We start from the raw sequence: 25,326 nt of genomic DNA on the forward strand, positions 1-25,326 counted from the left end.
TATTACTATTACTATTAGTCTTCTCATTGTTCCTATCACCCATTTCCTCCCACTTATGACTGCAGGACTGTAACTTTGTGGCTTGTATCCTTACTATTTATATTGATATTGTTTCCCGATTTCTTATTTGTACCCTATGAATATCATTAAGTGCTGTACCGTAGGATTCTTGATGAATGTATCTTGTCTTTTTATGTACACTGAGAGCATCTGCACCAAAGACAAATTCCTTGTGTATCCAAACACACTTGGCCAATAAAGAATTCTATTCCATTCCATTCCTATTCCTATTATTATTCTACTCTACTGTACTCTACTCTTCTACTTTACTCTTCTACTCTACTCTACTCTACTACTCTACTCTTCTACTCTACTCTATTCTTCTATTCTACTCTTCTACTCTTCTACTCTACTCTTCTACTCCACTCTTCTACTCTATTCTTCTACTCTACTCTTCTACTCTACTACTCTACTCTTCTACTCCACTCTTCTACTCTACTCTTCTACTCTATTCTTCTACTCTACTCTTCTACTCTACTCTTCTACTCCACTCTTCTACTCTACTCTTCTACTCTACTCTACTCTTATACTCTATTCTTCTACTCTACTTTTCTACTCTACTCTATTCTTCTACTCTACTCTACATTAAGTGAATCTGGTTTCCCCACTAACTTTACTTCTCAGAAGGTCGCCAAAGGGAATCACATCCTATGACCTCAGGATATTGCAACAGTCATAAATATGGGTCAGTTGCTAATTGTCTGAATTTTGATCATGTGCCCACAGGGATGTGGCAACAGCCATAAGGTGAAAAAATGGTTATAAATCACTTTTTTTCAGCACCATTGTAACTTCAAACTACTAAATGAACTGTTGTAACTTGAGGACTCCCTGTACAGCCAATAAACCTTCCACGCGGAATTAAAAGTATGAAAGCAGTGCTAATCAAAGCCAACTTTCACGATGGCCACAAGATGGCCGGCAAATACCGTAGGAAGAGAAAATGAAAGAGATAAAAAATAAAAATGTAGAACGCAAAAAAAGGGAGAAATTAAACCTTTCAGAGGTTTAATACAGCAAAGGAATACATTTCCCCTAAAGAGCCTGCTGATTTTATTTAAGAACAAATACTTATTTTTCCTCTTTCAGTCCATTTTGCATAATTGCAGCATGATTTGCTACCGATTTACCGTACTTTTTGGAGTATAAGACGCACCAAGATTTTAAAGAGGTAAGTTTAAAAAAAAAAAGTTTTTGCAGTCTGCAGGCCTCCCAAACCCTCTGCATACTTCTTTGTGAAAAACAGGGCATGCAGAGAGTTTGAGAAGCCTGCAAGGGCTCCTGGGGGGCTGGGAACAAAAACGAGCAAAAACTGGCCCATTTTTTGCCAAAAAAAGAGACCATGCATAGCCCTTAGGAGGCTTGTGCTCCTGGAGGCTGGGAGCAAAAACAAGCAAAAATAGAGGTCTGTTTCTCGCTCATTTTTGCCCTCTCTGGCTCCCAGGAGCACTTTGCAGGCCTCCCAAACCCTGTGCACGTCCATTTTTACGAAGGGGTTTCGGGAGGCCAAAAACGCTGTGTTCAGTGTAAAAGATGCATCCAGATTTTCACGCTCTTTTTTTGGGGGGGAGTTGCGTCTTATACTCCGAAAAATACAGTAGGTTTTGTCTAGTTTTAATTGTTATTCTTCTGGCAGCAAATGGCCACCGTCCAAAACCCACCACGACATTCGATTCCAAAGAGGAAAAAGAAAAGAAAAAAAATAGTTTCGCAGATAAGTGAAAAAAGGAAGAAGCCGGCTCTGTGGTCTGGCTCTCACCTTGCACCAAACTGTAAAATCAGTTGCATGCTTTTAGCAAGGCCCACTTGCAAGAACTCAGCCACTTTAAATAATTTTAACCTAGAATCCCCAAGGATGGGTTAAAGGTAAAGGTTCCCCTCGCACATATGTGCTAGTTGTTCCCGACTCTAGGGGGCGGTGCTCATCTCAGTTTCAAAGCCGAAGAGCCAGCACTGTCTGAAGACGTCTCCATGGTCATGTGGATAGCATGACTAAATGCTGAAGGCACACAGAACACTGTTATCTTCCCACCAAAGGTGGTTCCTATTTTTCTACTTGCATTTTTTACATGCTTTCGAACTGCTAGGTTGGCAGAAGTTGGAGCAAATAACAGGAGCTCACTTTGTTACGTGGTGCTAGGGATTCGAACTGCCGACCTTTTGGAACAACAGGCTCAGCGTCTTAGCTACTGAGCTACCGCGTCCTCACCTATTTAATTCAAACCCCACCAAAATCTATTTTCCTCTTGTCATCACAGTGGTTAGAATGCAGTATTGCAGGCTAATTCTGCCCACTGTCAGGAGTTCGATCCTGACCTTAAGGTTGACTCAGCCTTCCATCTTTCTGAGGTTGGTAAAATGATTTAAAACCCTTCAGTAAAATGATTTAAACCCTTTCGGAGGTCGATAAAATAATTTAAACCCCACCAAAATCTATTTTCCTCTTGCCAGCCACAGGGAGACAGATCATGCAAATGTGCTTATTTTCTCCAATTCCCCCAAATGAGCGAGGTTTTAGTGAAAAATTTCAATCTTTGAAAAAATTAAACTTACCAGGTAGAGTAGAAAGGTGTGAAGACCAGTTCCAAGCCCCACCGAGGACAAGATGCCCAGCCCGGCCCAGTAGGCGCACCATAAAAGCTTCTTTTCCATATACTGCACATACTGAGGAAGAAGCAAAAGAAAAAGAAACTCATCAACAGTCTAAAGAAAACGAATCCTAGTGGTTAGAAAGTGGCATTGCAGGGTAACTCTGTCCACAGCCAGGAGTTCGATCCTGACCGGCTCAAGGTTGACTCAACCTTCCATCCTTCCGAGGTGGGTAAAAAAAGGACCCAGATTGTTGGGGGGGGGGGGAATAGACTGACTCTGTAAACCGCTTAGAGAGGGCTGTAAAGCACTGTGAAGCGGTACATAAGTCTAAGTGCTATTGTTATTGCAGGCTAACTCTGCCTACTGCCAGAAGTTCAATCCTGACTGGCTCAAGATTTGATTCAGCCTCTCATTCTTCCGAGGTGGGTAAAATGAGGACCAAAATTATTGGGGGCAATAGGCTAACTCTGTAAACCGCTTAGAGAGGGCTCTAAAGCTCTGTAAAGCGGTATATAAGTCTAAGTGCTATTGCTATTGGCAAAGATTCATAAAGTTTGGTTAACCTCATCTTATGTCTGCCTCTGTAGCTTCCAAAGGTAGGACAGAGAGGCGAGTTATTTTAATTCAAGCTCAGATCGGATGTCTCTTTCTCGAATCTACCCTGCTTTCGAAACAACCCACTTCTTCGACGGCTCAGAGGCAGATAAGAGACAGCTTATCCCTCTCATCCCGAATTAAAAGCTTGAAGAAAACAAACATCGGCCTCATTCCAATTCAAGAATCTCCAGAGATAAGTGGAACAGATGAGAGGTTGTTTTCTGGACTTCGGGAAAAGCTGATAAATATAGTTAACTTTTGCTTCTTCTTTTTTTAAAAAAAGTGTACAGTAGCAATTCAAGAGAATATTTGTAGTCACGGTTGAACCGTAGGGTGCTTTCTGTGCTTGGTTGTTTTCTTGCAGACAATTCATAACCCAACTAGGTAACATCATCAGTGCTAAAGGGGAGATGGGTTTGTGGAGGAGAATGGGGGGGGGGAGGTGGAGGACTGTGGGCTCCTTGGTGCTCTCTGAGCTTGGTTGTTTTCTTACAGACGTTTCATTATCCAACTAGGTAACGTCATCAGTGCTAGAGGGCAGATGGGTTTGTGGAGGAGAATGGGGGGGGGAGGTGGAGGAGGATGATTGTGGCCTCCTTGGTGCTCTCAGAGGGTTGTTTTCTTGCAGACGTTTCATGACCCAACTAGGTAACGTCATCAGTGCTTAAAAAAGAGTTTCCTTTCTTTTTATATATTAGTGGCTTGCCCTTTCAGTGTTGGTGGGAATGTTTTGCTAGTTCCTTGATTAGCCTGTTGTTTCCTTACTGATTGTCTAAGCTGGTAGTTCCTTGACTGGCTGTTGTTTACAGCCTGGTTGTGGATCTAGTGTTAATTCACTGCTATCACCAAGAGCACAGTCCCCAATGCAAACAGATAAAACCACCAGTATATAAATATGGAACAATCCCCTACTTCCTTCTAGTACTGATGACGTTATCTAGTGGGTAATGAAATATCCAGAAGAAAACAACCAAATTCAGAGGGCAACTAAGGTCCCCAGAGAGCAACTAAATGCAGCACTGCAGGCTACTGCTAGATCAGCAGTTCAGCGGTTCAAATCTCACCGGCTCAGGGTTGACTCAGCCTTCCATCCTTCCGAGGTGGGTAAAATGAGGACCCAGATTGTTGGGGGCAATATGCTGACTCTCTGTAAACCGCTTAGAGAGGGCTGAAAGCCCTATGAAGCGGTATATAAGTCTACTGCTAAAAAACTAAGGACCCCAAAGCAAACGGTACTTGTTAGCAACAACCTACAAACCATATGAAGTTTAGCAGTTGATTAAGAGATGAGAAGTAATATGGGACAAGGATTAAAATGCTGGACTAATATCTGGTAAATCAAGGGAGATCTCTGGATAACAGTGTCCTCGTAAGGCAGGGGTGTCAAACTCAAGGTCCGGGGGCTGGATTCAGCCCATGGGGTGCTTAGATCTGGCTCATGAGGCCGCTCTGGAAACAGTGAAGGACTGGCCCATGGGGCCTCTCTCAATGAAAACGCAACTTGCGACGACTGTGTGTCTCCCTGCTGAGCTCCGTTTTCCCTTGTAGGAGGCTGTCGCAGGCGAAAATGGACTTTTGGGGGGGGTGTTTTCACTGAAAGAGTGATCAGGCTGCCACAGGCACCCCCATGGCAGCAGAGTTGGACAGTGAGGAACTTGGGGAGAAACATGAGCCAGCCCTGGAGGCTGGGGAAGGCTCGGACGAGGGCTCTGTATCGGAGGCAGAGATGGGGTCGAGTCCGTCTGGCAGTTCTCAGCTGCCTTTGGAGTTAGACAGCAGTGAGGCAGAGGAACAGCTGGAGACTGTTCTCAGTGTGCGCATGCGCAGAGCTGCCAGAAGAAAAGAACAGCTAAGAAATCAGGGTCGACTTGGGAGTAAAGCTACAGGTGGACGGTGAATGGCCCCGCCCAGATGAAATAAAAGAGGAGCGAAAGGGGAGGGGGCTTTTGCAGGAAACAATTCGTTCGTTCCTTCGTTAGTTCGTTTCAGGAGTGTGAAGATCTGTCCGTGAATCTCAGAGACGCTGTGCCCAGTCTTTCCTTGCACAGCACCTCATTTGGGAAACATTTACATGGCAGCTTTCCAAGCTCGATAAGGTCTGTGGCCATAAATTCACCTTTGAGAGACTGTTTTCCAGGCATTTGCTGAATGTGAATGAGAGGAATTCACATTCGTTTAAAAGAAGCGGTTTTGTCGAGATCAGGAATCTGCTTCGTGGTTTTTGGGGAAGCCGAGGCCAGAACACCCACCATTTTTATGAGCACGCTGACCCCAACCATTGATGCAATGTAAGGAAATTACATAAATGTGTGTGTGTGTGTGTGTGTGTGTGTGTGTGTGTGTGTGTGTGTGTGTTCCTCAGCCTGGCTGAGGAATTCTGGGAGGTGAAGTCCACTAGTCATAACGTTCCCAAGGTGGGAGATCCCTGCTATAGCACAAGTACTTTATGCCACAATTTATGCCTCTCTTACTCACAAGCAGGCTTCCAGCCTGACTTTGGACATGATGGTCCATAACGAAATGGATCCCTGCGTTCCCTCTTTGTCGCGGCAGATAATCTGATCCGGATAGGGCAGTTCAGGAAAATTCACCGTGTTACATTCATAAACATTCCTTTGAAAGACTGTTTGCCAAGCCTTGCAGAAGGTGAATGAGAGGAATTTACATTCGTTTAATAAAAGGAGTTTTGTTGGGATCAGGAATCTTCTTGATGCTTTTTGGGGAAGCCTAGGTCAGCCGACAACATGAATGATGTTGAACTGGCCAGGCTCCCCCCCGGCTCCCCGAGATCAAACACAACACTGGTTGCGGCCCTCAATGAAATCGAGTTTGACACCCCTGTCCTAGGCAATTCCACCTATAGCAGAGTTCCTCAACCTTTTCAGCTTTAAGGACTGGCGGGAGGGAGAGAGAGAAAATGATTCTGCACAAGTGGCAGGCACATGCAAATGCCTCTCATGCAAATGGAGCACGCACATGTTTGCTGATGCTTGGACAACATATGCTCATCTGCCACTTCTGAACAACTCAAGGCCCGGTAATGGGTTGCGACTTGGGAATTGGGGGGACCCCTGACCTATAGGGTTGTTGCGAGGATAAAAAGAGGTTCGAAGGAATCTTTTAAATCTCTCATCTGGCTTGGTACCAATGTGTTAATAACAGCTTGAATCAAAAGGAAAAATAGGGAGATAATGTGCGTAAACCCTTCTGAGAATTCATGAAAACACCGGGTTAATGCTGCGCATGTATCTTACCCGTTGATGTGCTCCCTCGATATAATACGTAGACGTAAGAATGGCAAGCAGCAGCAGGAGAGACAGCACTATCCTTCGGCGATGCCACAGTCTGAGGGAAAGGAAGAAAAACCATAGTTAGAATCGCAGATCTGGGAAAAGGAGCGCAAATAGTTATTGACTTGCGATCGTTCGTTCCGAGTCCCCAGCAGCCGTGGGAAAAGCGACTTTTGACTGGTCCTCGCGCTCACGACAACAACATTTTAATCATGCAATCAGAATGGAGGCGCTGTACATTCTATTCTTAACTTAAAACCAAATCATAAGATTTAAGATTTAGTTTATTTGTATGCCGCCCTTCTCCGGGAGGGACTCAGGGCGGCGAACAACTCAAAGGGGGAAAAAGGGAACATAAAACACAATACACGCGATTAAAATAAACAAGAATCATACAACCATACAAGTCAAGAGGGGAGGGGAACTCATCAACCCCAGGCCTGCCGGCACAGCCAGGTTTTGACGGCTTTCCGGAAGGCCTGGAGAGAGGTGAGGGTCCGAATCTCCGTGGGGAGTCCGTTCCAAAGGGCCGGAGCTGCCACAGAGAAGGCCCTCCCCCGGGTAGTAGCCAGGTGGCATTGGCTGGTGGACGGAACCCGGAGGAGGCCGACCCTGTGTGATCGGGTCTTTGGGAGGTAATTGGCAGCAGGCGGTCTCTCAAGTACCCAGGTCCAATACTATGAAGGGCTTTATAAGTTACGACTAGCACTTTGAAGCGTATCCGGAGACCGATCTTAAAGATCTTAAATCTTAAGTATTTCTATAGAGCATCATTTAATTTAGATTTAATGGTTGCTAAAAGGCTTTTAACCAGGATGGTTAATTACCGTATTTTTCGCACTATAAGACGCTCCAGACCATAAGACGCACATTAGCTTTAGAGGAGGAAAACAAGAAAATAAAATATCTGCCTCTGCCTCTCAGCGTCCATTCGGTATTCATCTAGCCAGCGCCCTTGCAGCAAACAACATACAGCCTGGTCAGCGTCAGGATGTTATCGCAGCCCCAGCACATGGCTCTTCAGGACTCCACTCTGTTTCACCCACCACTGGTGAACTGAGCTAAGCTGCTGCAGCCCCCAGGGAATGCTGAAGCCTTCACTACTGAGCAGCTGATTGGTGATTGGATTGGCCTCCTGGAATACTGTCAATCAGCTGTTCTCGGCGGCGGGAATTGCCGCTGCTACCTATTGATGTTGCCTATCGCCACCGAATGGTGGTGATCAGCGGTGGTGGCGGCAGGGATAGGTGGTGGCGATCCCTGCTGCCTAGAACAGCTGATTGGCAATATTCTGGGTTGTCAATCCAACAGCCATTCAGCTGCTTGGCAGTTAAGGCTCCAGCGTTCCCCACTGGTGGTGTTCACTGCCAACCCCCCTCCCCCCCAACTGCAACATTCATTCTATAAGACATACAGACAATTTCATCCACTTTTGGCGGCCGGGAGGTGGAGGTGGGAGTGCGTTTTATAGTTCAAAAAATATGGTAATCTCCTCCAGGTTGGAGAAACCCCACATCAACCAGCAAAATCAGGTTTTGAGGTCCTTCCGGAAGAGTGGAAACAGTTCCCACCTACTGGTGGTAGGACGTTCTACAGGGCGGGGGCCTCTTCCCCTCGACCCCCATCAGGCGGAATTCCGTAACAGATGGGGTCTGAAACAAGCCCCTTCCAGTGGAATGAGTAGGGTGGGCTAGTTCCATTGGGGTGAGACGGCTCCTCAGATACCTTGGTCCTATGCCTTAAAGGGTTTAAATGGTTATGGCCATTTGGTTATGGCTCCTTGAATTGGATCCAGGAGCAAAACAGTAACCAAAGGAACTCGGTGTCTGGCGTGCCACCTTAAGAGCCTCCAGAACTGTCTGCACCATTGCATTCTTCACCAGCTGTAGCTTCCGAATGCTCTTCAAGGGCAGCCCCACACAGAGCGCACTGCAGTAATCCAACCAAGAGAAATGACGAGGGCCTGATCAGCTGTGCGCGGAAGGTCTCGCCATCTAGGTCTAAGGACGCAACTGGCGCACAACACAAAATTGAGCAAAAGCCCTCCTAGCCACCACTGCTGCCATGACACCTGCAGGAGTCATGAATATAGAAGAACGTCCAGATTTTGCACTGGCATTGTTTGGGGCCATGCAGCGCCATCCAGAACAAAAGATGGTAAACAATGGGATCCTGAGCTTGTTGTCAGGCCTGCAGTCGGTTCCTTTTAGGATCTTTGGCCTGCCACACTCTCTCTCTCTTTCTTTACTATGCTGTTTCATTAGTGGGGAATTGGGAGGGGGAATAGTAAGGAATAGAATGTTATGTAGCCAAAACAAAAAATTCCTTTCTAGAAGCCCAAGGTCATCCTTTGTCTCTGCACCTCTGAGCCTGACCGGAACTGGATGGGTGGAACTGCAAGCATGGCAGTGGAAGATTGGACCTTGCGATGGACTTGTGGGTGTGGGGGGCAAGATCATGAACTCTCAACTGCATGGGAAACTTTCGGATTCGGGTTTCCCACAGATGTGCCGACTACTGCAATGCGCTCTACATGGGGCAGCCCTTGAAGAGTATTCGGAGACTTCAACTCGCCCAGAACGCAGCCGCGCGAGCGATAGTGGGTGCACCTCGGTACACCCACGTTACACCTATCCTCCGCGAGCTGCACTGGTTACCGATCAGTCTCCGGATACGCTTCAAGGTGCTAGTCGTAACTTATAAAGCCCTTCATGGTATTAGATCTGGGTACTTGAGAGACCGCCTGCTGCCAATTACCTCCCACAGACCCATTAGATCTCACAGGGTTGGCCTCCTCCGGGTGCCATCTACCAGCCAATGCCACCTGGCTATTACCCGGGGGAGGGCCTTCTCTGTGGCAGCTCCGGCCCTCTGGAATGAACTCCCCGCAGGGATTCGGACCCTCACCTCTCTCCAGGCCTTCCGAAAAGCCGTCAAAACCTGGCTTTGCCGGCAGGCCTGGGGGTGGTGAGTTCCCTCCCCTCTCGACATGTATGGTTGTGTGACTGTTGTTTACTTTTATTATTTGTATTTTGTCTTTTTATGTTCCCCTTTTTCCCCCTTGAATTGTTCGCCATCCTGAGTCCTCCCGGAGAAGGGCGGCATACAAATAATAAAATACAAATAAAATACAAATGTCTCTCTTAATAAATTGGAAGGTTGAGGAAAGTTCTGCCTTCGATTCTTTTTTAATTTTGGCTGACACTTGTACTGTTGAGGTTGAACTTGATGTAAGTCGAGGACTGCCTGGGTTACGGTTCCCATTCCCCGTGATGCGTATGCCGGGCACAGTGTCAGGGGAACCGGGAGCACACAAAAAAACATGCTGCAAAGGACTTTCACCAGTGGGACTCAATGTCCTAGGGCAGGGCAAGGACTGATAGTGTAAATGATTAGCCTAATTATAAATAGATCGTTGATGGAGAAATGTCCGATATTCGGAATAATAGAAGCGGCACTGAGGACAACTATCAAATGTGATCCCGTGTGAGTGTTTCAGAAGCTTTTTTTCCCATAATTCTTTGGATATCCCAAGTATTTAAACCTTATTCGTTCGAAGGCTGGAAAGATGAGGAGTCAGGCGTGATTTAGCCCTGTGATGGCGAACCGCAGAGCCCTCTCCACAGGCACGCAAACCGTTGCCCCAGCTCAGCTCTACTGTGCACACCTCCCTCTAGCCAGCTGTTTTTCGGGTCTCTGACGCGCATGTGGAACATGTGCACACATGCGCGAGGGCAACATGGGCATGGGGGGGGGGACACCCTCCCCGGTGGCCAGATTTGCCCCCAGGAGGCTGCAGGGAGGCCTACTAGGCCAAAATGGGGCATAGAGGGTGCAGTGAGCCCCCCGCCTGGTGGTTCATTTTTGCTCCCAGGAAGCTGGAGGGAGGCCTACAAGGCCCAAAATGGGGCAGAGTGCGTGCAGTGCGCCCCCCCCCCCGGCTCATTTTTTTGCCCCCAGGAGGCTGCAGGGAGACCTACTAGGCCCAAAATGGGGCGCAGGGGGTGTGGTGCACCCCCCCACCGTGGCTCATTTTTTTGCCCCCAGGAGGCTGTAGGGAGGCCTACTAGGCCCAAAATGTGGCATAGGGGGTGCGGTGCCCTCCCTCCCCCTGGTGGCTCCTTTTTGCTCCCAGGAAGCTGCAGGGAGGCCTACAAGGCCCAAAATGGGTGTAGGGGGTGCAGTGTGCCCCCCACAGCTCATTTTTTTGCCCCCAGGAGGCTGTAGGGAGGCCTACGAGGCCCAAAATGTGGCATAGGGGGTGCGGTGCCCCCCCCCCACCGTGGCTAATTTTTGCTCTCAGGAGACTGCAGGGAGACCTACTAGGCCGAAAACGGGGCATGGGGGGAAGTCTCATGCACATGCGTGGGGTGGAGGGGGGGCGGAGGGGGCTACTCACGCATGCGCAGGGAGGCGGGACACGCACACGTTTAGCCATCCCTGATTTCGCCTAATGGAGAATAGCTGATTTTGGGCCAAAGTCCTCTTTTAGCAGCTGAGCATACAAGTTCCACATCATCCTGAACTTTGCCCAATGAAGCATTCATTAAAAAAAAGCAAACGAACATTGTAATGTTAAGGTGAGAAATATATGATTCCCTCAGCTATCTGAAGAACAGGCAGGATGGGGAAGACATTAAAAAAAATAAAAAAAGCAAGTCTACAAGTAGCCCTTATACAATATACAATAGCAGAGTTGGAAGGGGCCTTGGAGGTCTTCTAGTCCAACCCCCTGCCTAGGCAGGAAACCCTATACCGTTTCAGACAAATGGCTATCCAACATCTTCTTAAAGACTTCCAGTGTTGGGGCATTCACAACTTCTGGAGGCAACTTCTGTTCCACTGATTAATTGTTCTCACTGTCAGGAAATTTCTCCTTAGTTCTAAGTTGCTTCTCTCCTTGATTAGTTGCCACCCACTGCTTCTTGTTCTACCCTCAGGTGCCTTGGAGAGTAGCTTGACTCCCTCTTCTTTGTGGCAACCCCTGAGATATTGGAAGACTGCTATCATGTCTCCTCTGGTCCTTCTTTTCATTAACTAGGCATACCCAGTTTCTGCAACCGTTGACTTACAACTATTAATGCCATCTGATGTTACAACAGTACTGAAGAAGTGACTTATGACCGTTTTTCAAACTTATGACCATTGCAGCAACCCCATGGTCATGTATATATTTATGATGGTTGAACTATCCCGGGGTCATATGATCCCCAGCGGGTTTCTGACAAGCAAAATCAAAAGGGGGAGCAAGCCGGATTCGCTTAACGACCTCAATGAAATTGTTTAAGAACTGTAGTAGAATCAGTCATAAAAATGGGGGATGCAACATTCTGAACAACGGTCTTGCTTAGCAACTGAAAACGTTGGCCTCCACTGTGGCTGCATGCCGAGAACTACCTGTATAGGGAATATGGGTTTACATTTATGAGAATATTAATGTGCTTGGGGTCAAACTCTGGAACACGTTTTGTCTTGAAAGAATTGGCTAATGATCGGTGAAGAACAGTAAAAACTGCAATCCTATGGAGGTAATCCTCGATTTATGACCGCAATTGAGCCCAAAATTTCTGTTGCTAAGTGAGACATTTGTGAAGTGAGTTTTGCCCCATTTTACGACCTTTCTTGACACAGTTGTTAACTGAATCATTGCAGTTCGTAAGTTGTTAACCCGGCTGTTAAGGGAATCTGGCTTCCTCATTGATTTTGCTTGTCAGAAAGTTGCCAAAAGTGATTAGAATAGGATAGGATAGAATTTAGAGCAAAGTAGAAGAGAATAGAGGTAAAGCTAAAGGTTCCCATATGTGCCAGTCGTTCCCAACTCTAGGGGGCAGCGCTCATCTCCTTTTCAAAGCCGAAGAGCCAGCGCTGTCTGAAGACGTTCTCCGTGGTCATGTGGCCGGCATGACTAAACACCGAAGGTGCATGGAACGCCTTCCCACCAATGGCTCCTATTTTTCTACTTGCATTTTTTCAAACTGCTAGGTTGGCAAAAGCTGGGACGAATAACGGGAGCTCACTCTGTTACGTGGCACTAGGGATTTGAACTGCCGACCTTTTGATCAACAAGCTCAGTGTCGTAGCCACTGAGCCCCTTCAAGAATAGAATAGAATATAGAATAGTATAGAATATAGAATAGAATACAACAGAACAAAACAGAACAGAACAACAGAGTTGGAAGGGATGTTGGAGATCTTCAAGTTCAATTTCCTGTCTAGGGAGGAAACTCTATATACCATTTCATAAAAATGGTCATAAATATGAACCAGGGGCCAAGCATCTGAATTTTGATCAGATGATCCTGGGGATGCGGCAAAGGTCGTAACTGTGAAAAATGGTTGTACGCCACACTTTTCAGTGCCGTGGTAATTTTGAACGCTCACTAAATGAACTGGTGAGGGCTACCTGTACTGCTTCCAATATAAGAAGGGATGTTGAGTTCGAAAAGCCTAAAAATGCTTCAGTGACATAGTTTACCAGCCTAGTTTCTATTTCTGTAGACCCGAAATTGATGAATTAAAAAGATGGAAAACAAGGGCCTGACCTACAAAATTATCTAGGGCCTTCTTCCCAATGTGATGTCCTCCAGGTATGTCAGAATATCAGAGGACTATAATCCAAACTGATTTAAAGGAAGAAAAAGTCTACAAAAAGGGGGGGGGGGGAAGTCGCAACACTGCTGTGGTACAAAAAAAAAATATTGTAGGAATATCAAATAATGGATCTAAGAGCTCCAAATAAGGATCAGAAGTGAGAACCACTCTATTCTCACCTGGTACAGGTAGTCCTCGACTTACAACAGCTAATTTAGTGACTGTTCAAAGTTATAACACATGAAGAACGGTTGCAGGAACTGGGTATGTCTAGTTTAATAGAAAGAAGGACCAGGGGAGACATGATAGCAGTATATTCCAATATCTCAGGGGTTGCCACAAAGAAGAGGGAGTCAAACTATTCTCCAAGGCACCTGAGTGTAGAAGAAGAAGCAATGGGTGGAAACTAAGCAAGGAGAGAAGCAACTTAGAACTGAGGAGAAATTTCCTGACAGTGAGGGCCTCCGGGGGGGGGCAGGGGAGGCTGTTTTCGCCCTCCCCAGGCTCCTATAAAGCCTCTAGAGCAGCAATGGTGAACCTTTTTTGGCTCGCGTGCCATAAGTGGGGGGAGCGCAGGGGGGGTTATGTGCAGGCGTGCCATACCCATGCAATGCGCGACCCCCCCAGTGCACTACAGGCACGACCCCCATTTTTTGTATGTTTTCTTTCACCATCCCCGGGCTCCAGAAGCTTTATAGGAGCCTGGGGAGGGCGAAAACAGCCTCCCCGCCCGGAAGCCCTCCAGAGACTTCAGGGACCTTCAGTAGGCTTCACTGAAGCCTCCAGAGCAGTCAAAACCACCCTCCGAGCAAACCGGAAGTCTGTTCCTAAACTTCCGGTTTGCCCGTAGGGCTGGTTTTTTGTGCTCCGGAAGCTTCAGAGACGCTCATGAAGCCTCCAGAGGGACTCCAGGGGGGCCGGGGAGACTCTTTTCGCCTTCCTCAGACTCCTATAAAGCCTCTGGAGCCTGGGGAGGGCAGAAAATGGCTTTAAAAAAAGGGTGAATAGGGCAGTGCCTCACGTGCCCTGACAAATGGCTCTGTGTGCCACCTGTGGCACGTGTGCCATAAATTCACCATCATTGCTCTAGAGCCTGGGGAGGGTGAAAAAAGCATGCAAAAAATGGGGGGTCATGCCTGTCATGCACGCAAGCGTGCTGGGGGGGTGTTGCACATTGCATTATGGGTGCGGCACGAGCCCCCTGCGCTCCCCCCGCTTATGGCACGCGAGCCAAAAAAAGGTTCGCCATCGCTGGCTTAGTGGTTAAAGCATCAGGTTAGAAAGAGAGAGACCATGAGTTCAAATTACCCCTTAGCCATGAAAGCTGACTGGGTGACTTTGGGACAATAACCAGGAACTAGTGAGTTCTAGTTCCGCCTTCGGCATGGAAGCCAGCTGGGTGACTTTCGGCCAATCACTTTGACTGTGAGTGGCGGGGGTGGGTGGGTTGAATCCCACGTTAGGCATTAAAGACGTCAAAGACATTAGTCCCGCTTTATGCATGAAAGCCAGCTGGGTGGCTTTACACTAACCGCTAGGAGACGTGACTTCTAGTCGTGCTTTATGCACAAAAGCCAGTTGGGTGGCATTGAACCAATCACCAGGTGATTTCTAGTCCCGCTTTTATGCCTAAAAGCCAGCTGGGTGATGTTGGGCCAACCACTAGGAGACGTGATTTCTACTCCCGCTTTATGCGTGAAAGCCAGCTGGGTGGCGGTGGGCCAGTTGCTCTCTCTCAACTCCACCCTCCTCACAGGCTTGATGTTACAGGGCAAACAGGAAGAGGAAGGCATATGTTTGCTACCTTGAATTATTTGTAAAAACAATAAAGGCGGAACACAAATAAAATAAGTAAATAAAAACAATCCTTTATATTGATTCTTGAGAGCCGTGTGTCAGGCCTGCAGTTATATCCCTTTTAGGATCTTTGGCCTGCCACACTCTCTCTTATTTCATTATGCTGTTTAATTAGTGTAGTAGTTGGGAGGGGGGAATAGAAAGGAGTAGAATTGTGGAATGTGTTGTTGTCATTCTTTTCTAGAAGCCCAAGGTCATCTTTTGTCTCCGCACCTCTGCACCTGACCAGAACCAGCTTGGTGGAGATGCCAGCGTGGAAGAAGAAGATTGGACCATGTGATGGATTTGTGGGTGTGGGGACAAGATCATGAACTTTCAACTGGGTGGGAATCCGATATAACTTCCAGAATTGGGATGCCACAGATGGTTGCCAACATGTCTGTTTTATTAAATTGGAACTTTAAGGATAGTTTTGCCTTGGACTCTGATTTAATTCAGCATGATACTTGGAACGCTGACACCGTGTTTCTCAACCTTGGCAAGGTTTAAGATGGATGGACTTCAAGTCCCAGAATTCCCTAGCTAGGAGTTGAAGTCTACCTACTTTCAACTTAAAGGTTGAAAAGCACTGCTATAGAGCAGGGGTCTCCAACCTTGGCAACTTAAAGCCTGGAGGAATTCAACTCCCAGAATTCCCCCGTCAGATGGCTGGGGAATTCTGGGAGTTGGAAGTCCGCCAGGCTTCAGGTTGCCAAGGCTGGAGACCCCTGCTATAAAGCATAAAAAGGCCAGTCCTCTTAACCAGAAGTACTTCCTGTTTTATGTAAAAGGGAGAAAATTTATCTAACTTCTTGAACTAACCCTGGCACAGGAAATTTTGAATTGGGTAAGTGGAGCGAGTCGGAGGACCAGGAGAAGGAAGAATAGACAGAGGGGAAAGTTTCACCCAAGTTATGTTTTGTGGCCACACATCGTTTGGGAGGGGTTTCTGTTGTGTTCCCACCAGCGGCCAGTGGAGCTGGCAGCAGATTCAGACAGTGAGGAGGTTGGGGAGGAAGATGGGCCAGTCCTGGAGTCTGGGGAAGGCTCTGATGAGGGCTCTGTGTCGGAGGCAGAGAAGGGGCCAGGGTTGTCTGACAGTTATCAGCTGCCTTCGGAGTCGGAGATCAATGAGGCAGAAGAACAGCTGGAGCCTATTCCCGATGTGCGCATGCGCAGAGTTGCCAGACGAAGGGAACAGCTAAAGAACTGGGGTCGACTTGGGAGTAAGGCAGTGGTGGGATTCAGACGGTTTGCACCTATTCGGGAGAACCGGTTGTTAACTTTCTAAGCAGTTCGGTTGTTGGAAGAAATCTCCTTTTGATTTTTTCCCACTTTGCAGGGCTAATCCTGTAAGGAAGGCAGGAAGGAAACATTCTGGTGTTGTTTCTAGCCTCATCTTGATTGCCCTCCTTACAGAAACTGCCTCTCCGGTTAACCCTTATTACATTGTAACAGCCAACACAAAGCACCCATTGATGTGAGTGACATTGAATTGGCCACACCCACCCAGTCACATGACCAGTGCCCCACCTACCCAGCTGGTCATTAGGACAGAGAACTGGTTGTTAAATTATTTGAATCCCACCACTGGAGCAAGGCCACAGGCGGATGGTGAATGGCCCCTCCCATTGGGGATAAAAGAGGAGCAGAAGAGGAGTGGAATTTGCAGGAGACAATTAGTCCATTCCTGCGTTCTTGCCAAGTATTGCGGCGTCTGAAAGATATGGGCCTGGCCACTCTCCAAGCCTGATAAAGGTCAGTAATTGTGAACTATCTTGAAAGACGGTGGGAGAGGAAAGACTATGCTGGAGAGGAATTCACTGTCAATTAAATCAAAGGCGCTTATGGGGACGAGCACTCGGCTTCGTGCTGCTGGGAGAGCCTAGGTCAGAAGAGTTTCCTTCTCTCCCGGACTTACTTTATGGTCCACTCCTTTGCGTTGATTAAAGTTTCCAGGAAGAAATACTGCAAGGTAAGAATTGGTTTTGCCCAGAGGACGATACTCTGACGCGCCTCTCGTTCTTTCTGTCTTTGTTCCCTCGACAAAGAGGACTCTGCAAACAGGAGAAATGGGAGAGAATGTAATCCTCGAGTTTCAACCGTTCGCTTAGTGACCATTCAAAGTTACAACGGCCCCTGAAAATGTGATTTATGACTGTTTTCAGTTACGACCTTTGCAGCATCCCCATGGTCACATGATCAAAATTCAAAAGCTTGGTAGCTGACTCATATTTATGACAGTTTGTGCCTTGGGGTCAGGGGATCCCCTTTGGTGACCTTCTAACAAGCAGAGTCAATGGGAAAGCCATATTCACTTAACGACGGGGTTGCTAACTTATAACTCATAAGGTGACTTATGACCGGTTTTCACATTCACAACCGTTGCAGCATCCCCATGGTCATGAGATCAAAATTCATCACACTTGGCAAAGTGACTCATATATTATGACGGCTGTAGTGGCCCAAAGTCACGCGAGCCCACTTTTGTGATCGGCTGACTAGCAAAGTCAAATGGGAAGCTAGATTCACTTAACGACTGTGCTACTAACTGAAGAACTGCAGAGATTCCCTTTCCAACTGGGGCAAGGGAGGTTGTAAAATGGGGCCAATCTCGCTTCACAAATGTCTTACTTAGTGATAGAAATGTTGGGCTCAATTGTGGGATGGAGGACGTGAAATGGCTCGCCTGATTTGCTGTCACTGGGGCAGTGGGGAGGTTTGATTTTATTGTATTATACTATATTAATTTACTGGATGCTTTTTATTAGTTTTTATTGTTTTAAATGTGGTTTTATATTCTGTAAGCCACCTAGAGTTGCCATGGGAGAATAGGCAGCAATGTAAATTCTATCTATCTATCTATCTATCTATCTATCTATCTATCTATCTATCTATCTATCTATCTATCTATCTATCTATCTATCAAGAGCCGAGGTGACGCAGTGGTTAGGGTGCAGTACTGCAGGCCACTTCAGCTGACTGTTATCTGCAGTTCAGCTGTTTTAATCTCACCGGCTCAAGGTTGACTCAGCCTTCCATCCTTCCGAGGTGGGTGAAATGAGGACCCAGACTGTGGGGGCAATATGCTGACCGTAAACCGCTTAGAGAGGGCTGAAAGCCCTATGAAGCGGTATATAAGTCTAACTGCTATTGCTATTGCTATTGCTATTGCTATTGCTATTGCTATTGCTATTGCTATCTATCTATCTATCTATCTATCTATCTATCTATCTATCTATCTATCTATCTATCTATCTATCTATCTATCGCTCTGTGTGTTGTGTGTGTGTGTGTGTGTGTGTGTGTGTGTGTGTGTGTGTGTGTTCCATAACTCTGGAACGCCTCGAGCAATTTCAACCAAACCTGGTACAGAGATGATTTACTCTCTGGAAACAAATACTGTGGGGGGTAAGACACGTCTAAAGCCCCTCCGTATGTGTGTTTTGTTAAGATATAGCCTGTTGTGTTTTAATGTGGCTTCTACTGTACCAACGTAAAATGGATTCTACTATACAGCGCAGTGGAGTTGTCATTGTAATTGTTTCAGAGTACGCCACAAGGGGGCTCCCTCTGGTAAGGGGAAAAATCCAGCATTAAAAATTACGTTTGGTCCGGACATTTTCCCCCCATAAATAAATACCCGGGCAACACCAGGTTATCAACTAGTAAATAAATAAAATGGTGGTCTTAAGTCAAGAATGCTTGTTTCATTCTGCAAGAATGATTATTACCGACCCACCGTACCTAGAAAGGTTCCATTGAGGTGTCTTTTGCTCATCGTGGTGCGCCTTAAGTCACAACGTCTTCCATTCTCTGCCATCTCATAGGTCAGTCACTTTGCGGTGCCTAACATCAAAATTAAAACACAATCACCAACCAGAATTATTATGTAGAAATCAGCTTGACGGCAAAGAGGCCCATTCTGGTAACCCGGGAATGGTTACAGGAATTGGGTATATCTGGCATAAATGAAAAGGAGTAGGGAGGGACATGATAGCAATCTTAAAATACTTGAGACTCTAGAAAGAGGGCAGAGAAGAGGAATGAAGATGATTAGGGGACTGGAGGCAAAAACATACGAAGAACAGTTGCAGGAACTGGGTCTCTCTAAATAAATAAAGGACGAGGGAGGACATGACAGCAGTGCTAAAATATTTGAGGAGCTACTACAAAGAAGAGGGGGGTCAAACTATTTTCCAAAGCACCAAAAGGCAGAACAAGAAACAATGGAAACTAACCAAGGAGAGAAGCAACCTAGAACTAAGGAACGGTTTCCTTTTTTAAAAAAAAAATATTATTTTTTAAAAAAACACAAATTATACAAACAGTACCCATACAACTGAATACAAAAAAAAAAAAAAAGACAAAAGGGAAAGGGAAAAGAACACTTATTACAGTGCTTCCCCATCTCCTGGATACCTTTCCCCCCTCCCTTATATTTCTTAGATATACAATATCAATGTTCCCTCTAAGCTGCGCAGCCGCGCGGCCACGCACATGGCAACAAAACACCATGCAGCCGTTTCCAACTGCTGCGCAGTGGTTTTTGTGAGACAGGCCCCCAGCAGTGGCTGCTTGGATTTGCCATTTGAGAGAGGGAGAGAGAGCGGGAGTGAGGGAGAGCGTGAGCATGTGTATCCCTCCTTTCTTCAGCCCAACACTCTCGCTGGCATCCCGGCCAGACGAGAGGGACTGCAGAGGGTCTCCTCAAGTCTAGGGCAGCGAGTCATTCGATGGGAAAGTTGCCTCTTGGAAGGAATGACCCAGCTTAGCTCCCGCTTCGTCTCTCCTGCCTCGTCTCTCCTGCCTCTTCGCTTCTCCGTTCGGTCGTACGGTGGCAGATCGAAAGCGGGAGCTAAGCCGGGTCATTCCTTCCAAGAGGCAACTTTCCCATCGAATGACTCGCTGCAATTGTACAAGCATTTTTTTTCCTCTTTAAAAGAATTTTTGGATTTCTCCTCACCAAACCTTTAAGACTGAAAGAGTTAGAGTTGAAATATAAAGAAATTATCAATCGCCATACTGTTAGATTGATAGGCAATTATCGACTATCTTGATTATATCCTCCTTAGAAAGAATATGCTACTGTATGGTTGAGAAAAAGATCAAACTTCATTCCATGGAAACCCAACGAAGATCATAGGGAGGGTTTCTTTCTATGATGGGTTTCTTGGTTAACAGTGAATATCAGTTATCAAACATGTAGGTAGAAAATTAAGCAGGCAATAGGCAATTACAAAAAGGGAAGCCAACTTTCTGAATTCTGTTTCTTTGCACTTAGTGACTTATAAATAGACTAATGTTCTGAAAACCTGACCTAAATTACTATATATTTTAAATAGCTGTAAAGCTATGCTGAAAAAGTTCTTCTCAAGGTATTGTGATAAATTCAATAAAAAAGAAGGGAATTCTTGATGAACTTAAGGAGAAATTAGAGTATTGGATAGTAAATGGACAAATAAAATTACCAATCAAAGAGAATATTTGCACCTCAGCGTTGAAATGAGATGTTCTCTCTTACTCTTTCCTCTTCCTCTTTCTCTGTCTCTCTCATCCTCTTTCTCTTTGTCTCTCTTCTCTTTCTCTCCTTTCCCATTCTTCCGTCACTTTCTCTCTCCTTCTCTCTCCTCTTTATCTCTTTCTGTCTCTCTCACCCTCTTTCTCTTTGTCTCTCTTCCTCTCTCCTTCTTTCCCACTCTTCTGTCACTTTCTCTCTCCTTCTCTGTCTCTTTCTGTTTCTCTTCCCTCTTTTTTCTTCCTCTCTCCCACTCTTTTATCACTTTCTCTCTACTACCCAACCTGTCCCCATACTTATCTTCTACTCATCATGTTTGCAATAATTTACCTTTTCTAAATAGGCGTAGTTCCCTTACCGGATTCCTCACTCAAACACACACGCATGCACACACAAAACCATTTTTCTCCATTCCCATTCGGATCCTATAAATCAATTGCTCTGTGAAACATCTGAAAAAAATTCAGGTGCTCAGGCATGAAAATGCCTGAGCACCTGCTCAAACACTATACTTTCTGCACACACTGAAAAAAAATAGAGGGGATATTGTACAATATATTCCAATTGTGTCCTTATACCCTCCAAAACAACATATATTCTTGACTATGTTTTTATTCCCTTTGCCTTCCACCAACCCTGATTTTATAAACCCCCCCATTTCATTATAATTATTTACTTTAATCATCCCTTTTTAAAGTTTAATTTCTCTTGTTAATATATCATTTGTTGCCATACTCCAAATTTCATTAACCACTCATTTCTTTGAATATCCCAATTTCGTCCCCAATATTTAACCATCACTAATCTAGCTGCCATTATCAAATTTGCAATCAATTCCTTTTTTGTTTCATTTATATCCCATTTTTCCACCAGCAACAATAATGCAATCTCTAGATTTAGTAAGGAATAATTACTTAATGGTGTCCCAAAGGTGCTTATTTCAAGAGGCAACTGGACTTTCTGGTTTTTCTTTGAAGACGTTTCACTTCTCTTGTGTAACCAAGCACTAAGGAAATTTCATTTTTTGGTCGCCACAATGTAAAAAAGATGTGGAGACTCTAGAAAGAGTGCAGAGAAGAGCAACAAAGATGATTAGGAGACTCGAGGCTAAAACATACGAAGAACGGTTGCAGGAACTGGGTATGTCTAGTTTAATGAAAAGAAGGACCAGGGGAGACATGATAGCAGTCTTCCAATATCTCAGGGGTTGCCACAAAGAAGAGGGAGTCAAGCTATTCTCCAAAGCACCTGAAGGCAAGACAAGAAGTAATAAGTGGAAACTAATCAAGGAGAGAAGCAACCTAGAACTAAGGAGAAATTTCCTGACAGTTAGAACAATTAATCAGTGGAACAATTTGACTCCAGTAGTTGTGAATTCTCCAACATTGAAAGTTTTTAAGAAGAGGTTGGATTTGTCTGAAGTGATGTAGGGTTTCCTGCCTAGGCAGGGGGTTGGACTAGAAGATCTCCAAGGTCCCTTCCAACTCTGTTATTCTATATTCTAAATTAAGCCAGGATTCTGACTCAAAGTGCTAATGACCAGGATCATATTTTGGGCACACCACGTGAAGATGCAGCTAATTTACAGAATGTGTCCAAAATCTGACAACCTTGGCTCCCCTGGAATAGAATTATGGCAAGTTTTAGAAAACATTTTATGACATAATATACATATGGTCATAAAAGATTTCCTGCTATGTCAAGGCGTGCAACTATGCTAAATGGTTCAACACGGGCTATTTTCCAGGAAGATGCAGGTAGTCCTCGACTTACAACCACAATCGAGCCCAACCTTTTTGTTGCTAAGTGAGTTTTGACCACTTTGACCTTTCTTGCCACAGTTTGTTAAGTGAACCACTGCTGTTATCAAGTTAAAAACATGGGTTATCCAGCTTCCTCGTTGACTTGCTTGTCCAAAGGTTGCAAAAGGGGATTGCATGACCTTGGGACACTGCAACCGTCGTAAGTATGAGTCAGTGGCCCAGCTTCCAAATTTTGATCACGTGACTATGGGTTGTAACGCAATGGTTGTAAATGTGAAAGATGGTCATCCGTCACTTTTTTCCATGCCTTTGTAATGACAAGTCACTAAATGAACTGTTGTAAGTTGAGGACTACCTATACATCTCTGAACAGCTCCTGGAATTTTTTAGAACTTTTCCAATATCTTCCATTTACTTTCTGACAAGCAAAGTCAATGGGGAAACCAGATTCACTTAACCACCGTGCTACTCACTTTACAAGTGCAGTGATTCACTTAGCAAGAGAGGTCGTAAAATCGGTGGGGTGGGGGGAAAATACACTTAACAACTGTCTTGCTTAGCAGTTGAAATTTCTTCCACCGTTGTGATCGTTAAGTCGATGTATTCTGACCCAGGCTTCCTTAGAAAGCAAGAAGCTTTCTTGCTTCTTGCTAAGGGATAAGGATAACAACGTATATATAGATATATATATAGATATGGGTATAACATAAGGAAACTGGATGTAAACCTTAAACCAGTGGTAGTCAACCTGGTCCCTACCGCCCACTAGTGGGCGTTCCAGCTTTCATGGTGGGCGGTAGGGGTTTTGTCCGATACTGAAGCAGTTCCCTTTTTTTAATTTAATTGACTTCCCTACTTTATAATATCACCATTACTGTGGAACCGGTGGGCGGTAGGTATAAAAAGGCTGACTACGCCTGCTTTAAACAGAGATTTGGAAAGGAGGATTAGAAAACTTTGTTATTAAATATTATGGATGTTTAGCTAGAATAGGACATAAGGATTCAGTGTTAACGGAGAATTTTAGAAATAGTAAATGAAAGGCCAGTATGCGGTTATGTATTAAATCTTGGTATATTTTATGATGAAGGACATTTAAACAATTATAGTCAAATGAAAATGGAGGTATGATGATGATAACATGTGAATTTAATTCAGATAACATCTGAATTAAAATACTTGAGTTAATATCAATTATGTTTGTTGACTGTGGAAGAGATGCACGAAAGTCTTTTTGTAACCAACTGATACACTTTCTACAGCATGTAAAGAAGGATGTGTTGTGTTTGTTTTGAAAATAAAAAATAAAATAAAAAATTTAAAAAAAAGAAAGCAAGAAGCAAAGTCACTGAAAACCTCTTTTATTTACCCGACTGTGAATTCCTTTCATTCACCGTCTGCAAGGCTTACCAAACAGTCTTTCAGAGGAATATTTATCCACACGAACCTTATCTTGCTCGGAGAGCTGCCAGACAACCAGTTTCCAAATACAGGGCAAGGCAAAACTTGACACAGAGTCTCTTATAATCATAAAGAGAACTTTCCACTCTTGAAACGACCGAAGGAACAAATTGTTTCCTGCAAAAGCCCCCTCCCCATTCGCTCCTCTTTTGTTTCCTATAGGAGGGGCCAATCACCTCCAAGGTGTGCCTTTACTCCCACATGGACCCTGCTTTCTTAGTTGTTCTTGTCTTCTGGTAGCGCTGCCCATGCTCCCAAAGGGAACAGGCTCCAGCTGTTCTTCTGCCTCACTGCTATCTAACTGCCTCCGACGCAGAGCCCTCGTCTGCGCTTTCCTCAGCCTCCAGTCCTGGCCCATGTTCCTCCCCAACCTCCTCACTCTCCGACTCTGCCATGGGTGGGCCCCAACAACCTGTACATTAGAAGCTCTGTTGAAGGCATTGAGAAATCTGGTAAGGAACTCACCTCCAACAACCTGACCCAATGCGTCATGTCTAGTAAAATGTAATTAGTTGCCTTCATGCAACACACTAAGCTTAAATTATAGCTTACGAGCCCTGTTGCTTAAGTAGACACAGTGCATTAGCTAAACAAGTCAGGGTGTGATTTAATGCAATATAAATCTAGTTAGTGTGTGCTCCAGGACACTGCCTTTCAGTTAATGGCGGAGTTTATAAATGGACTAGACTTTTCTTAATGGAGAAATGAGAGGGGGGGGGTTAAGGTTTCACAGGGTGGGGGGGGTGCAAATGAGTCAGAGGCTATATATTGCTTTCTGAAGACGCTTGGAAAACTGAAATAGAGTTTGTTTTGTATCACACCTACCCCAAAGGGTTCCGATTACGGGAAAGGGAATTCCAAACAAATGTTGTGTAACACATCCTGACCATCTGTTTATGACATTGGTTGGATCTACGATAGGGGTGTCAAAATCAAGGCCCTGGGAAAATCTAAGGGACCGGTTTGGATGCAACTCAGCAGTACTTTTTCATGCGGCTGTTGATAAAAATAGGATCGCCAACGTCCAATGACAGATACGGCAAAAGAAGAAGATGATAAATAAATAAATGAAGCACTTCTTTCAAATCCTTCTCAAAACGTGGGCCATCTTAAAAGCGACACTTAAGAATGAAACACCAAACACCCATTGTGTCTGTTGGTGTGGAGGTTCTTTAAGAAGTGGTTGGACAACCATTTTGTCGGAAAGGGTATAGGGCCGTGATGGCGAACCTGTGGCACCCAGGGCCCTCTCTGTGGGTGCCTGCACCGTCACCAGCTGCACTTTCGGGTTCCGTTGTGTGCATGCGCGAAGACCAGCTGGTCCCATGCCTGTGTGCGAGCGGCCAGCTGGCCTCTTCCGGGATCCGTTGCACACATGCGCGCCAGCCAGTTGATATTTCACGCGTGTGCAAGTCGGAACCCGGAAGTGCAATTATCGACAGCGTGCATGCACGTGAGGCAGTGGTGGGATTCAAATAGTTTAACAACCGGTTCTCTGCCCTAATGACCAGATGGGTAGGCGTGGCTTGGTGGTCATGTTACTGGGTGGGCGTGGCCAACTCAACATCATTTATGTTGATGGGCACTTCACCTTAGCTGTTACAATGTCATAAGGGTT

General features: G+C 45.5%; 1 protein-coding gene across 2 annotated transcripts in view; it reads right to left on the reverse strand.

The window, feature by feature from the left end:
• Positions 1-25,326, reverse strand: part of VMP1 (vacuole membrane protein 1) — a 150,007-nt gene that overhangs the window by 107,224 nt on the left and 17,457 nt on the right. For both annotated transcript variants that reach the window (XM_087717105.1, XM_087717106.1), the window contains exons 2-5: positions 18,714-18,815; positions 16,888-17,023; positions 6,504-6,594; positions 2,614-2,724 (exon numbers count right to left, since the gene is read on the reverse strand). In XM_087717105.1, the coding sequence (XP_087573231.1) occupies positions 2,614-2,724; positions 6,504-6,594; positions 16,888-17,023; positions 18,714-18,789 (414 nt within the window). In that variant the 5' untranslated portion in view covers positions 18,790-18,815. The remainder of the gene's footprint in view (positions 1-2,613; positions 2,725-6,503; positions 6,595-16,887; positions 17,024-18,713; positions 18,816-25,326) is intronic.

This window comes from Thamnophis sirtalis, unplaced genomic scaffold (assembly GCF_051295495.1).
Source record: "Thamnophis sirtalis isolate CommonGarterSnake01/CBP01778 unplaced genomic scaffold, rThaSir2_p1.2 scaffold_6, whole genome shotgun sequence".
In the NCBI taxonomy this organism is placed as follows: Eukaryota; Metazoa; Chordata; class Lepidosauria; order Squamata; family Natricidae; genus Thamnophis; species Thamnophis sirtalis.